The sequence below is a fragment of the Epinephelus moara genome, chromosome 4 (assembly GCF_006386435.1).
Source record: "Epinephelus moara isolate mb chromosome 4, YSFRI_EMoa_1.0, whole genome shotgun sequence".
Classification (NCBI taxonomy): Eukaryota; Metazoa; Chordata; class Actinopteri; order Perciformes; family Serranidae; genus Epinephelus; species Epinephelus moara.
Window position 1 is genome coordinate 15,171,271 of NC_065509.1, and position 13,750 is coordinate 15,185,020.

General features: G+C 41.5%; 2 protein-coding genes across 2 annotated transcripts; one reads left to right on the forward strand and one right to left on the reverse strand.

Annotated features, from left to right (window-relative positions):
- The first annotated feature begins 984 nt into the window (after positions 1-984).
- insb (preproinsulin b) lies at positions 985-3,519 on the forward strand. The gene is made up of 3 exons (XM_050042301.1): positions 985-1,153; positions 2,487-2,689; positions 3,374-3,519. Exons 2-3 carry the CDS (start codon positions 2,500-2,502, stop codon positions 3,517-3,519), a joined length of 336 nt encoding a protein of 111 aa, XP_049898258.1. The 5' UTR covers positions 985-1,153; positions 2,487-2,499.
- A 344-nt stretch (positions 3,520-3,863) lies between these two features.
- hmmr (hyaluronan-mediated motility receptor (RHAMM)) lies at positions 3,864-13,358 on the reverse strand. The gene is made up of 20 exons (XM_050042272.1): positions 13,219-13,358; positions 12,855-12,953; positions 12,670-12,746; positions 12,463-12,540; positions 12,117-12,305; positions 11,890-11,976; positions 11,637-11,748; positions 11,484-11,549; positions 11,309-11,382; positions 11,152-11,222; positions 10,703-11,070; positions 10,233-10,381; positions 9,901-10,136; positions 7,342-7,458; positions 7,029-7,229; positions 6,206-6,931; positions 6,042-6,114; positions 4,834-5,010; positions 4,538-4,691; positions 3,864-4,379 (listed from the first exon to the last, which is right to left on the reverse strand). The coding sequence occupies exons 1-20, from the start codon at positions 13,262-13,264 to the stop codon at positions 4,363-4,365; spliced, it is 3,117 nt and encodes a 1,038-aa protein (XP_049898229.1). The 5' UTR covers positions 13,265-13,358; the 3' UTR covers positions 3,864-4,362.
- Positions 13,359-13,750: the final 392 nt, after the last annotated feature.

Here is a 13,750-nt window from a genome sequence, read left to right on the forward strand (position 1 = left end):
GTCTCTTTCCAGAAATCATGACCCAGTAACTCAAGATAATCCACAGACCTTGTTGTGAACAGTTTCGTGTAGGAGCTACTTTCTCTTTACTAAACTACACAACACCAAACATATCACCGTGCAGAGGAAAGCCTGCATCTACTAAAGTACGAGAGGCTTGTGCTCTTGACAGCCGGAGATGTAAACATTAATGGCGTACTCCTTGGTTGAGTTGTAACGTTAGCTAGCTCAGAAGTTCCAGATGAGCTAGCAGTAGATGCATGCTTCCTTCTTTGTGGTGATATGGTTGGTGGGTTTAGTTCAGTAGAAAGAAAATAGTTTCTAAATGAAAATTCTCACAACAAGGTCTGTGGATTATCTTGAGTGACTGGGTTATGATTTCTGGAAAGAGACATTGCTGTTGAGTTCTTCAAATGTGTATTTTCGGTGCTTTGAGCACCACTAACCAAGTGCCATCTGGTTACATTATATTTGAGAGAAGGCAGACATCTTTACGGCGACTATCGCCAATACTCTGCAACTCACACCAAAACAATCTAGACTAAGAGGAGAAATATGTAATTTTTTATTCTAGGGTGAAATTTAGACTGCATGTTTTTATTATTCTATTTAATAACATTTCTAACTTATTGTCAGAGTTGATTTTTGGATTTGTAATATAGAGGTAGACTGTAATAAATAACTTAATTCTCATGAGTCATGCACACAGCTCTACCTTAAACCCACCACTAGCTGTCACCAGCAAGCCTCAAAGTCCGCTAATCTACACTGTGTGATCAAAATGTGACATATGGTGTTTGTCTTTCAGCGTATAAGCGGTGCAACTCAGGCCACCACACAGCAGGGGTTAAATAGGGTATCTCTGAGGGTGACTGAACTTCTCAACTTTATCCAAACTCTGCTGCTGGTCCACACTCAGTTAAATGACTTAGTGCCACTCAAGAGCAGATCAACATGCTTACAGGTCAGGGTGTTAATGAGAGGACCTTAGCGTTTTCCGCTGAGGCTGGCAAAGGCCAGGTGGAGGTGGAGAGTTATAAAGGGGAAAGGTAGCCAGGTGGAGATGTTCTCTGTACCTTTATAGTCCTGTAGGCCTCGGCCCTTTTCATTTGTAACTACCAGCTGCTCTGCTGCACTCAGGCCTCAAACACAGGTAAGCAAGTTTCTCTGTATTCCCTCAAGATTTCAACTTTTAAAATTGATGTACATAATAACCAGGGATGAAAGTAAAGAGTAGCACAGGCAGGATCTATAATTCAACCAATCTACCGTGCCAAGGAGCCTGGTCTACTGCCAAGAGGGATAGAGGAGTGGCGGGCCAGATAGAGCGCTCTGCCAATGCTGTAATGCCTGGCACAGGTGCATTGTTAAAGACACTGTTAAAATGATTCATTTTCAATCCAATAATCTGCAGTACACTATAAGATGTCCACAAAAGGTCTATATAGTTTCCAAATGACTGCTAAATATGTTTTTCACCTTGAAACAGGAGGTGAACTTCCAACTCAGGAGAGTATCCATCACAAATGGGATTTGACTAATAACATTAATGACAAATCTGTACTCTTGGACAGATCATTCCTACTCTTGAGTATTATAGCTGCTAAGCTGGAGGGCAAGGTGTGAGCTGACCTTGAGGATACACTGACTGTATCCACAGTGATGATGTTGGGGCAGCAGTCTTTCTAGCTTGTAATAGATGGTGCTTTGATAAAATAAGACTCCCCGTGGGGATAAAAGGAATCGAAACAAAATAAATTTTCTGTTTACTTCATTATGAACATAACCTTAGACGGCTGATGTCTAAAACGCTGTTTATAAACATGAACCATGAAATGTCCAACATCAGAAAGATAGCATACAGTCTTGGAGTTAATTTTAACTACCCAGTTCTTTCAGGAATTCGGAGGTATAATTACCAAATCACCCCAGTAAATAACAGCTTGATGCCAACCTGGGTCATCAAGATGGAATTTTTGCACTCATCACTTTTCTTAATCTTTGACTTTGCCCGCTCAGGCTCATGCTAATTTTTCAGATTTAGAGATTTGAGTCAAATATCATCCAATGACTTTTCTGCAGACCTTGTTTCACCGCAGCTTTTCATCCCCGGCCTTTGATTTCCAATGAAATAATGAATTGTTCAGTTTTCTGCTCACTTCAAAGCCCTTATTTTGAGTTGGGGTATTGCTGCGTGCCTTCAGTCTCGTCTCTGAGGTATATACACTCAAAGCCTGGAGCTATCTGGTGGAATTTCACAGGAACATCGCAAAATATCTGTATCAAAAGTTATTAAAAGAAAGTGGTCTTGTAATGCTTGTGTCATCGAGAAAGGTCTGATCAAATTTGAACAGCACTTCATCCTCTAGCTTTCAACCATCTGGCCTGAAGGTATTAAGTATTGATAGATGGATTCAGTTCTTCTGTTTGTATTTCAAACCCAGCATAATAAAAATGTGATCTTTTCTTTATGTGTTTTGTCCAAGAGGTCTGCCTCCTATGGCAAGGGTACCATGTGCAGCGTCCATGCTGTTACTGCTGGCGCTCTACTCCCCTGGGGTGACCTCCACCCCCGCCCAACACCTGTGTGGCTCCCACCTGGTGGATACCCTGTACTTCGTATGTGGAGAACGGGGCTTTTTCTCCGGTCCACACCGAGCCCACAAGCGGGATCTGGAGCATCTGCTCGGTAAGACCATGTTAACTTTGGGAACACTTTTTACTTTCCTTGTTTGACCTGGTCTACAATGAGTTGTATAAAATAAATTCTAATTGTCCTCTTTGATGGTAGGAGTTCAGACATTGCCTTGGACATGCCAGGCTAGCTTTGTGTCTCTGCAGCCACTACCCACCATGTTCAAAGTTCAGACTCAGTCTAATGAGAATGCCAATTTGGATCCAAGGCTGGAGGAAAAATGTTTAGAGACAACATGCTGGAAACTAAATCTATGTTTGACCGAGCCATCATTAGTGTGCAAAGCCAGTCTCTGGCGTGGCCAGGCTTTTGGTGTAATATTGTTATCTATGATGTGACAAAACCAATGACCACAAACCTTACAAGATGTGCAAATTCCTCATTACATTATTCCCAAAACACATTATTTAAATCTTCTGCCTTAAATATTCTATTGATGTTCTGACGTTAACTTCAGGGCTGTAAGCTATGATATTCCTCCGTTGGAGCTCCATCATATCTCCTCTTGAAGTAGAGACTAACAAGACTAAATGGATTGAGGAGATCAGATTACCTAGCCATTAAGTCTCCATTAAAGTGTGAACCGTTTAAATGGTAGTTTGAGGGACTGGAGGTTTGCACTGCAGCAGCAGCAGCAGGACTTAACACGGTGCTATGGAAACTTTCTCTACTTCAAAGGGTTCCTGTCTAAAAGGGCCAGACAGGAGCAGCGGCTGTGGAGGGCTCTGTCTGGCCGCAAAGAGCTCAAGGTGAAGAGAGGCATCGTGGAGCAGTGCTGCCATAAGCCATGCAGCATTTACCACCTGGAGGGCTACTGCGACTGACTCGTCACTCCACAACTAGCACCACTCCTAGCTTGTAAAAAAAAACCAGAAGTCCATTTCTGGCCTAGTACTTGCTGGCCATGTCTTATCAACTGAAGGAAATAAAGCTTCATGATCCATAACCCAGGGCTCCTCTCTGCAAAGATGTGAATTTGTGTTCTTTGTAGCGGGTATAAAGTGTGGATGAAACACGGGCTGTAATAGCCTTTTGCTGCGCTCCAACCTGTGGCTGCAGTCCTAGAGTGCTCTCTACTGGCAGAGGACAGACATGACTGAGAAGATCCAAGCAAAAAAGGCTTTGTACATATCATTTTGGCACTTGGGAGGTAAATAATCTCAGGAACACTGGTTTAAAAAGAGAATTAAAATCTGTCTTTATTTACAAATAAGAGAGACTTATAAACAGGTATCCCACATGAAATGCTTACTGGTTCTGCTACCCTAAGAACTGCTAAGGAAGTTAAAAAGATGAAATCCACATCCCACATTTTAATGCCGACTAAGCTGTTGTTGTCCAAATGGTGTGCAGAGCTGCAGCTATCTATTTCCTCATTATTTTAACACACTGCTCCTGCACACACACACACATCTGCTACCAACATTACTTTTTAAGATCAAAACAGATACATCCTCACTCTGTCATGAATTAACACAAAGGCTGTAAAATGGCAGCATGTAATGAGCTGGTTAACACTTCTACGAGAATTTCATTTCTAAAACATTAACAATGAATTATTTGTACAAATCCCGATGAAAAAGCATCCAAGTAAAAGGTTAATACATATTAAAAAATATACAACCACAGAAATCAGTTGTCAGGTCTCATCTGGCAGCGGAGCTCCATTATACACAATGATTTCCTGACAAAACAAACAAACAATTAGGCGTCCACACAAATATCTCAGCAACTGGACAAGGTGAAAATCATCAACTAAAGTTTCAATTATCATCACATCTCATTATATCTCCAAAGCTCTGCCCTTATCGAGGCTTAGGCTGTTGCAGTTTAGTTACTAACCTTCTTGAAGAGTTTCATTTCTCCTGTTCTCCTTGTCGTGTTGGAAAGCTTTGCTGGGATCAAACCTGCGGCGAGTAGCACCAGGGAGCTTTGACTTCAGCTGCTCCAGATCACTCTTCTGCCGGGCCACCTGGGACCGAAGCTTCGACACTTCCTGCACACACAGCCAGCAGAAAGTGGGGATGAAATACAGACAAAACTTGTGTGCGGATTGACAAAAAAAAAAAAAAAAAAAAAAAAAAAAAAAAAAAAAAAAAAAAAAAAAAAAGCAGACAGCACCGCTCTCGTGCATTCACCTGTTTTAGGGTGACATTCTCATCTTTCAGCTTCATCACATGTTTGATCTTCTGCTTCTGGTTCTGGTGGCCCAGCAGACGAGCGTAAGCATCAGCCAGTTTGTTCAGCTCCTCCTGATTTACTCCGTTCTCATTGAGTAGTGCATTTCGCTCGGCTGCAAACGCATTGAGCTGTTCCTGTGGGTACACACCAGCATGGACATTTAGAGGGGCATTTAGGTCATCCATGTATTTTAACTTAAAGGTCCAGTGTGTAGGATTTAGTGGCATCTAGCGGTGAAGTTACAGAAGTGAAACTATGAGATAACTATGGTGGCTGATGTGAAAACACTGTAATGCAAATGGCTCTATCTAGAGCCACTGTTTGGTTTGTCCATTCTGGGCTACTGTAGAACAACATGGCCGACTCTATGGAAGAGGACCCGCTCCATATGTAGATATAAACATGTCGTCATAAGGTAAAACACAATGATTCTTATTTTCTGGTGATTATAAACTAATGACAGTGTAGTCGTGATTATTAACCCTTTCTACCAATAGATGTCCCTAAATCTAATACACTGGACCTTTAAACCTTTATGAATTTAATTTTTTGGCCACCTGGGGGCAGCACAACAACCTGTGAACACAACAGACATGTATCTGGTTGGCGCTTTGACTGGGCCCAAAAAAGTCCAGCTTGATCCTACATGGACCCACATAGTTACTGTCATGGCAGCAGTTTTGGGCTCGAGCCCAATTAAAAACACAAATTTCCACTGTAAAAAAGTTTTACAAGCTGAGGTCAACTCAAGTGTTTTCAGCGTAGTAACACAGGTGCATTTGTAGATAGTAACATTTATAGTAGATAGTAACTCTTTGAGCGCTGTCGGAATATATTGGGCAGTGAAAGTGAAACTAAAGTGTTTGTTAATTCATACAGAAATAGGGATGTTAGTGTAAATCCCAATCCAATCCAATTCAGGCCCGGGGGAATGTTAAGAGGCTCAGCCAGAGCCCAGTGGGTCGGGTCCAAAATCAAAGCTCTACGGCTGGTTGATTGACTGAATGAACTAAAAGACACTAAAATACTTCTTAAAACTCTGTGGTTTCATTACTACAACACCTTTCACGTTACATATAGTACTTTTTTCCACCGTTTGTAGCAACACATTGGTAAGTGTGGCTTTAATGAAAGTTGATCTGGGATATTATTGGAAATGACTGACCTGGAAGGGCCTGACTTTGGCAAACAGCTCCTCATATTGTTTCTTCCAGTGCTCCATCTCTGAACTTGGGGAGCTTAGAAGAAACGAACAATGAGTTAAAATGTACAGACTGTAAAAAACAAACAAAAATTACACGAACACAAAAGAAATCCAGTCTTGCTCACCTTTTCTCCTGTGCCTCAGTAATTTGTCTTTGGAGTTCCTGTCGCTGCTCCTCCATCTCCCACTGTAGTGTAACCTTTTCCTGAGTCAGTACTTCCACCTGCTCCTGCAAAGCCCGTCTGTCTTGTCGTTGTTCTTCCAACTCATGCTGCAGAGCCTGTGCTTTCTCCTCCATAAGGTCTAATTGGGTCTGAAAGCTCAAACCCCCTTGTTCGGCCTCATCCAGGCAAGACTGAAGCTGATTTCTGTCCTGCTCTGCTATGTTTAGTTGATTTTCGAGAACAAGCCTGGTCTGGTCTTTGAGCTTTACTTGAGACAGAAGACTATTCCTCTCCTCATCTATCCTCTCCAGCTCAGTCTGCAGTCTGTGCACCTCTGACCTGACCTGCTGGTGGTCTTCTCTTTCAGCCTCCAACGCTCCCCTTTCCTCCTGAAGAGCTGTCTGAATTTTAACTTTCTCTTGTCTTTCTCGTTGGAGCTGTTCCATTATTTCCCCTTTTTCCTGGCGGACCTCCTCGAGCATTTTCTGGGCTTTTTCCTTCTCATTTTGGAGCAGAGTTGCACCCTGACCCCTCTGTTCCTCTAGTTGCCCCAGTGCCTCTTCTCTCTGCTTTGTCTGCATCTGTAGCTCCTGCTGTAGCTGATTGATCAGGGCAGCGTGTCTCGCCTCCATGGCCTTTATCTCCTCATCTTTTTGTGCAAGACGAGTCTGCACCTCCAGCAACTTTCTATCAAGTCAAGGACAAAGAGAAAAAATATATATATAAAAAAGGTGCAAAAGTGACAGTTATTTCAACGCAGACTCAAAGTGAATTCGAGGCATACCTTGAATTCTCCTCCCTGGCTTTTGCTTCAGCTAACTGCCTCTCCTGGTGCTCCTCTAACCCCTCCATCACTCTGTTGACCTCCTCCTCTTTCTGTTGAACGGCTTTATCTATCTCTTCCTTCATCTGCTGCGTCACTCTCTCCACCTCAGCCTCCAGTTCTTTCTGTCTTCCCTCTGCTCCCTGCAGAGCCTGTTTGGCGCTGAAAAGTAAGACAAGCAGTCTGTCAAGCTCACACATTGACAGAATTTTGACCCAAACACGAACACAACTCCAACTCGCATTCCAGGAATACTGACAACTCGAGCGCTCACCTCTCCAGCTCCGTGACAATGTCTCCCATCTTGCTCAGTGAGTTTGTGTGTGCCTCCTGGAGTTCTCTCATGGCGGCTAAGTGCTCCTCTTTTAAAGCTTCCACATCTTTGCTCTTACTAAAAATGACAAGCACAGTTTTATATGTTAAGTTGGTGTCTTGACTTTACTGATAAAAGCATCGTCATAAGATTACTGTTTTAAATCTTTTTTTTCTAAAGTTGACAGACTTCTAACACTTGTGGAAATGTGCATTAAAACAATAAACATTTTCTGAAAGTACCTTAATTCCTAAATACTGGCTCTATCAATAAATCAAAACAAAATCTGAAAGTTTCCCGTCAATGACGAACTGCACAACGGTAAAATGGTTTTGTGAGCAGAGTTGACCCAACTAGCCGATTCATCAAACAGTCAACCAAGAGTCAACTGTTTTGGAAATCAATTAATTGTCACATGACGTCATTTTACAAGAGAAAATTACACAAATGATCTAGTTTCTAGCTTCTCAGTTAGTGGTGCAAGTATTATTATTGTCATTGTCAATTAATCTGTTGAAATTTTTTTTTTTGGGGGGGGGGGGGGGGGTTGGTAGCTGTTTGGTTTATATGATGTCAGAAAATGGTCAAAGTCTAAAATGCCATCTTCAAATGTCTTGTTTTCTCCATAACCCAAATATATTTGGCGATTAATCCAATAGCTGACAATTAATAGGTTAATCATTTCAGCTCATTTCAATTGCTGCTTTGTTTGTAATGTATGACAGTAAACTGAATAAATTTGACTTTTGACCTCAGGACATTTTAAAAAAAGGAGTCATCTTAGGCTCTAGCATTTCATAAACTAATTAAGAAAATAATTGACAGCTTCATTGATAATGAAAATAATTGTTTAATTGCAGCCATAGTTATAAGGTGCACATCATTAGTCCATCATTCTTGGTTCAAATTTAGCACAAGATGTTGAAGGTCATGCCTACTATTGTCCCCTCTGTCTCCACCTTCAACTGTCTAATAAAAGAAAGGAACAAATGTGCCTCTCCAAGCGCCCTGGTTCCCCTCAGATTCCTAAGATAAGGTGGTGTGGTGACTTTCAAACTTGAAATTGGGCATAAACAGAAATAGACAGTGACCCACCGTCCGTGTCAAGTCTGTGATGGACTGGCAACCTGTCAATTATTTTTCTTTACTTTATGCTCAGGGTATGCTGGGACACGCTCCCAGCTGCCTGTGACTCTAAATAGTAGCAAACAGGCAGCGGCAACAAATCCAAAAAATGTGCTGTTTTGCAACTGCAGTGAGGAGGACATCTTTCATGTAAGTATGACTTTCAAACTTGTGATTAAAATGGTTGGATGTGCAAGTTGTATCTTTTCATGTCTGTCAACACCGGAGATCGCCTTAACTGAATGTTTTCCATCCTGAACTTTTTTTTTTTTTTTTTTAAATCAATGACCAAAAAAAAAAAAAAACGATTACAACACTGAGGGCAATCTACCGGAACTTTGAGAAATTCACACCCCTGTCCAGTTGGTGGTGTGTGCGCATATTAACTATCAATTGTCTAGTCTTGTCTTGTCTTTGATCGTATGTGCATGACCTCATTGTCTAGATGGCTTCAGCCATGGCATTGGTAGCCTATATCACTGCTAGGGGTGGGACGATACAAGTAACTCACGATTCCATACTGTGACGATATTTGGCCCTCGATAACGATAATATCACAATACACGATATCCGCGATATTCGATATATTGCAAGAAATTTCATCAACAATATATCACAAAATATGTGACTGAAAAAGAAAAAAAAACCCTTAAAAAGGAAAACGTCTGTAATTATGCATTTATTCCCTTCTTCTGTTTTTGCATCTAACTGCTCGACTCGTCTTCTTCACCAGCCACTGCTTACGCCCACTTTACGGTCTTTACCCTCATTTACAGGATTAGCGCCCCCACAAACAGGGCAGGAGACATTAAGTACTGACGGTGACAACGGGGGAAATCCATTGAGTGTGTGTTGTAATAAAATATTTATATATACCTTCAGTGTATCGATTACTTATTGCGAGAGAGAGCACAACAATATATTGCAAAAATGATTTTTTTGTCCCACCCCTAATCACTGTATACCATTGCAAAATGTCAGCAGCTGGGAGAAGTTCCCCAAGAAGGATTTCTACCAGAAAGAGATTTCATGGTTATGGTTAAGAAAAAAAAAAGACTTGGTTTGGGTTGAAAGGAATAGATTTCTGCCAGAAGGGGTTTTCTGGGAGAAAGCCTACAAAGAAAACTTCTCCCATGTGCATAATGTCACGACAGCTTAGTGTCCAAAGTTTCTTTGCACGGTCAGTGTCTCAATTCATCTTTTCTCTTCTCATTATTATTAATGCATAATCTATAACCTTGTTCTGTATATTAATTATTAAAACATGAAAATTAAAATGCTATTAAATATAAATTATAATCATTAAAAAGTTAAATGACAGGTAATAGATTATAATGGAATTTTTACAACCCTGACAAAGAGAAGATCTACTGCAACCTCTGGTCGGTACCTCACCTCTCCAGCAGCGCCCTGGTATCACCCAGCTGTCTGTCCAGTTCGCTGTTTTCCTCCTGCAGCCTCTGGAGGGCCTCTTGACTCCTCTCTGCCATCTCCTGCTTCTTCTGCTCCTGGTCCTCCAAGGCAGCAAGGTCTCCCAGCACCTCCTCCATCTCGTCTTTAAGCTGTCTGAGTTGCTCCTCAGACTCCTCCCTCTGCTGCTCCACCAGCACAGACAGGGAGTCCACAAGTGCCTGGAGAACAGAAGAAAGAGCCAGTTGCGGCTTAGGTGATCCTGCACTACGATCCAAAAACAACGTACCACGCGAGACAAAAAATGTTTGTGTAACCTTTTCTCTTGTCAGTTCCTCAGTGAGAGCAGCGTGTTCTTCCTGGAGCTGAATCTGTCTCTTTTTCTCGTCTCTTTTAGCCTCCTTTAGCACGGTGAGCTCTGCTTTCAACTCCTCCACTCTCCTCATCCCCTCCTCCTGAGTCTTGCCTAAAATCAAAAGAATATTAGAGCTTCAATGTTTAATCAATTATTTTACAAGCAAAGCAAAGCCAAAAATATGACATTTCCAGGTTCTCAAATGTGAGGATTTGCCACTTTCCTTTGTTTTACAATATAGTAAATTAATTTAATATCTACTTTAGGCTCCAGGATATTGTAACAGGCTTTCTCACTGTTCTCTAAATGTTATGCAAGACCAAACAACTAATCAAGAAAATAATCTCCACATTAATAGGTAAAACATACACAATACATGCAACACATAACACAATTTAAATCAACATCATAACAGGATCTTGGGTAACATACTTCTCTCCTCCTCAGAGAACAGACACCTCTGTTCGAGATGCGCCACTCTCTCGTCCAGCTCCTTCTCCGTCCTTCTGAGAACCTCTCTCAGTCTGGCGAGCTCTGCCTCCTGCTGTCGAACTGTTGCTTTAGAGTCTTGAACTTCTTGGTCCGCCGCCTCCATTTGCTTCTCCATGTCACTCACTGACCTTTGCAAAGACTTCAGCTCCACCTCTTGGTTCTCCAACCTCTTCTCTGCTTCCTCTAAAGCATCCTTTGACACTTGGAGATCTTGCTGGAGTTTCTGTGCCTCCTCCTCTTTCTGTCTCAGCATATCCTGGATGGTTTCTAGTTCAGTAGTACGCTGCTCCAATTCATTCTCTAGCTGCCTGTGGAGAAGTGGCAAATGAGTGTCATGGTATAAAGCTCTGATCTAACTTACTTGGAGGAACCATGAGGCATTTGCTTACTTTACTTTCTCCAACTGGGAACCAGCCACAGTGTTCTCCTGCGTCTTCTCTCTGAGCTTCAAGCGGAGATCCTGCAAACAAACAAACATATCAAACACGTCTTTCACAAAGTATGATTAAGAAATGGAAGATTTGTTTTTATACGCCTAGTTTATACCTGGATCTCTTCATTGGCTGTGTCCAGGTATCCCTGCAAGACTCTGATCTCTTCCCTCAGCTCCCGTATCACAGCTGGAAAATAACACAACCGCTCCAGAGATTATTATTTCTAGAAGTGATGGGTCAACACAACTCAAGTAAAGGAAAAAGCAAGCCAGTGGCACAGAACTCACCGTGCAATCTGGCATTCTCATTCTCCAGCTGTTCATTTTGGGCTTTGGTCACTTGATAAAGGTCCTCTGTAAAAGATAAAAATCACAGTGCAGCCCTGGTTACTTCAGTTTTATTCCTCAAACATGTAAGTATGTTTTGCTGTCAGATCTTACCCAAGTCTTTATTCCTGTCCTTCAGAGCAGTGACAGCAGCCCTGGCAGCTTGCAGGTCAGTTTCTAGCGCCTTCACTTGGCCCTCAGTGTTAATCTGCAGGACATTTAACTCCTGGACACACAGACACTGAATCAGCATCTACTGGGGCTGAGCACTTTCTCATAAACTCTGACTCAACATTTTAGATGTGATCAAACCAATGGATTTTTATTTCACTAAATAATACAGGAAGTATGTGTACACACGCCATACCTTGTTTTTAATATCCAAAGTGTTCCTGGCCTCCATCAGCTCCATTGTGAGAGAGTTGATTTTCTTTTTTGTAGTGTCAGCAGAAACCTAAAAGACATGTACTCAGTCACACATTTCATGTACCACTGCTAAAAATTAAAAAATGTTTATAGCAACTCGTCTCATCCAGGCATCATCACGACAGGATTTCTTCATAGACTAAATATAAACACCAAAACCACGTGCACCTTGTTTTTTAGGAACTCATTGACTTTCTTGAGCTCAGCCCGCTGTCTTTCGAGGGTGGTAACGTTGGCAGCAAGGCCTGTCTTCTCCCTGACTGCTGCCAGCAGCTTGGCCTCCACCTTCTTAAGCTCCTCTTCCAGAGCCAGCACACGACGGTCCTGCTCCCCGCGCTGCTGAACCAGGGACCTTATCTGGAAGGAAACAAAAGCAAAGGCTATGACTTTACCTGCAGTAGTAGCAAGTAGTTGCTCAGTTATAGCTTAAGGATTCAAGTCACTACTTGCAGAAACTTATAATAACATTTCAGTGGCAGAGCTATAGCACAAATGTTCCTCTAATGAAGCATACCTCTCTCTCCAAGAGCTTCTGCTGCTTCCTCTCCATGGTCATGCCATTCTTCTCTTTCTTTACACTTGAACCATCAATCTAGGTTTTCACAAGACATAAAAATAGAGCAGGTTAGTTTTATGATAGGAGCAGCTGTTGGACTAGCAGATCTGTAAATTACAAGCCATCTCAGTGGCAAACTGCATGCTGAAATAAAATATAACTTACAAGTCCATCAACCGACATAGTCCTACGGACAGGTGACGCAAGGACACTTTTGGAGGGCGATGGTGGTGGCAGATCAGCTGGAAAAGAAGATAATGAAAAAATCGTTGGTACAAAACGTTGTTTTAGATAAAATTAATTCGTAGTTTTCTTCCGTTGTTTGCATTGTGCTTATCAAATTTACCAACCTGCCTTAACTTGTTTGAATCGATCAGACTTGTCAAAGGAAGCAGCTCCCTTCAGGTCTCCAGATTTGACTTCATAGGACCCCGGTGGAGGGGCACAACCTACGGACACAATGTTAGCCAAGTTACAGATGCTAACGCTAACGTTGCTTTGTACCGTCGACCTGCTTTGCTTTAACTTGGTTCTGTTAGCTTCAATGAATTTAACAGATGTAACCAACAACCCTTAACGTTAGCACATAACGTTACCTACGTATGTTAGCAGACGGTAACATAAGCTAACGTCACATAACGTTACCGTTGAATAACTTAAGAGGATAATTTGCCAACATGCTACTAGCTACTAGCTTTTTTTTGCGTCACTTACCTACGTTCTCGTTGAACCTTTTCAAGGGGGCTCTTGAAAAAGACATTTTTAATCTACTATACGAGACTAATTTTAAATTTCCAACAGCACCGACAAAGCTGCAGTGCAGCACCGGATTACACACACTAACAACAACTGACGCTTCACCGCTGAAATTTCAAATTAACGTCATACGTACATTTGCGTCGGTTGGACCAATAGGCGTCCAGCATCTCGTCCTGGATGACGCCGTCCCGCCCACTTCGCCTAAAGGCTTCTGTAAACAAGGAAATCACTGATTTAAAAAGTGTGTCTGAAATACATGTATGGAAGTAAAGTATTTGTATCATTCATACTGTGAGTGCAGGGGGTGAGAGCTTCATATATTCCTGAAAAAAATAAATAGTATAAAATAAAATAATATAAAATAAACTAAAATAAATGATAAAAATTAAATTAAATTAAATTAAATTGAATTGAATTGAATTGAATTAAATAAAATGACATAAAATAAAATAGATAAAAAATAAAATAAAACAAACAGGCTATTTCT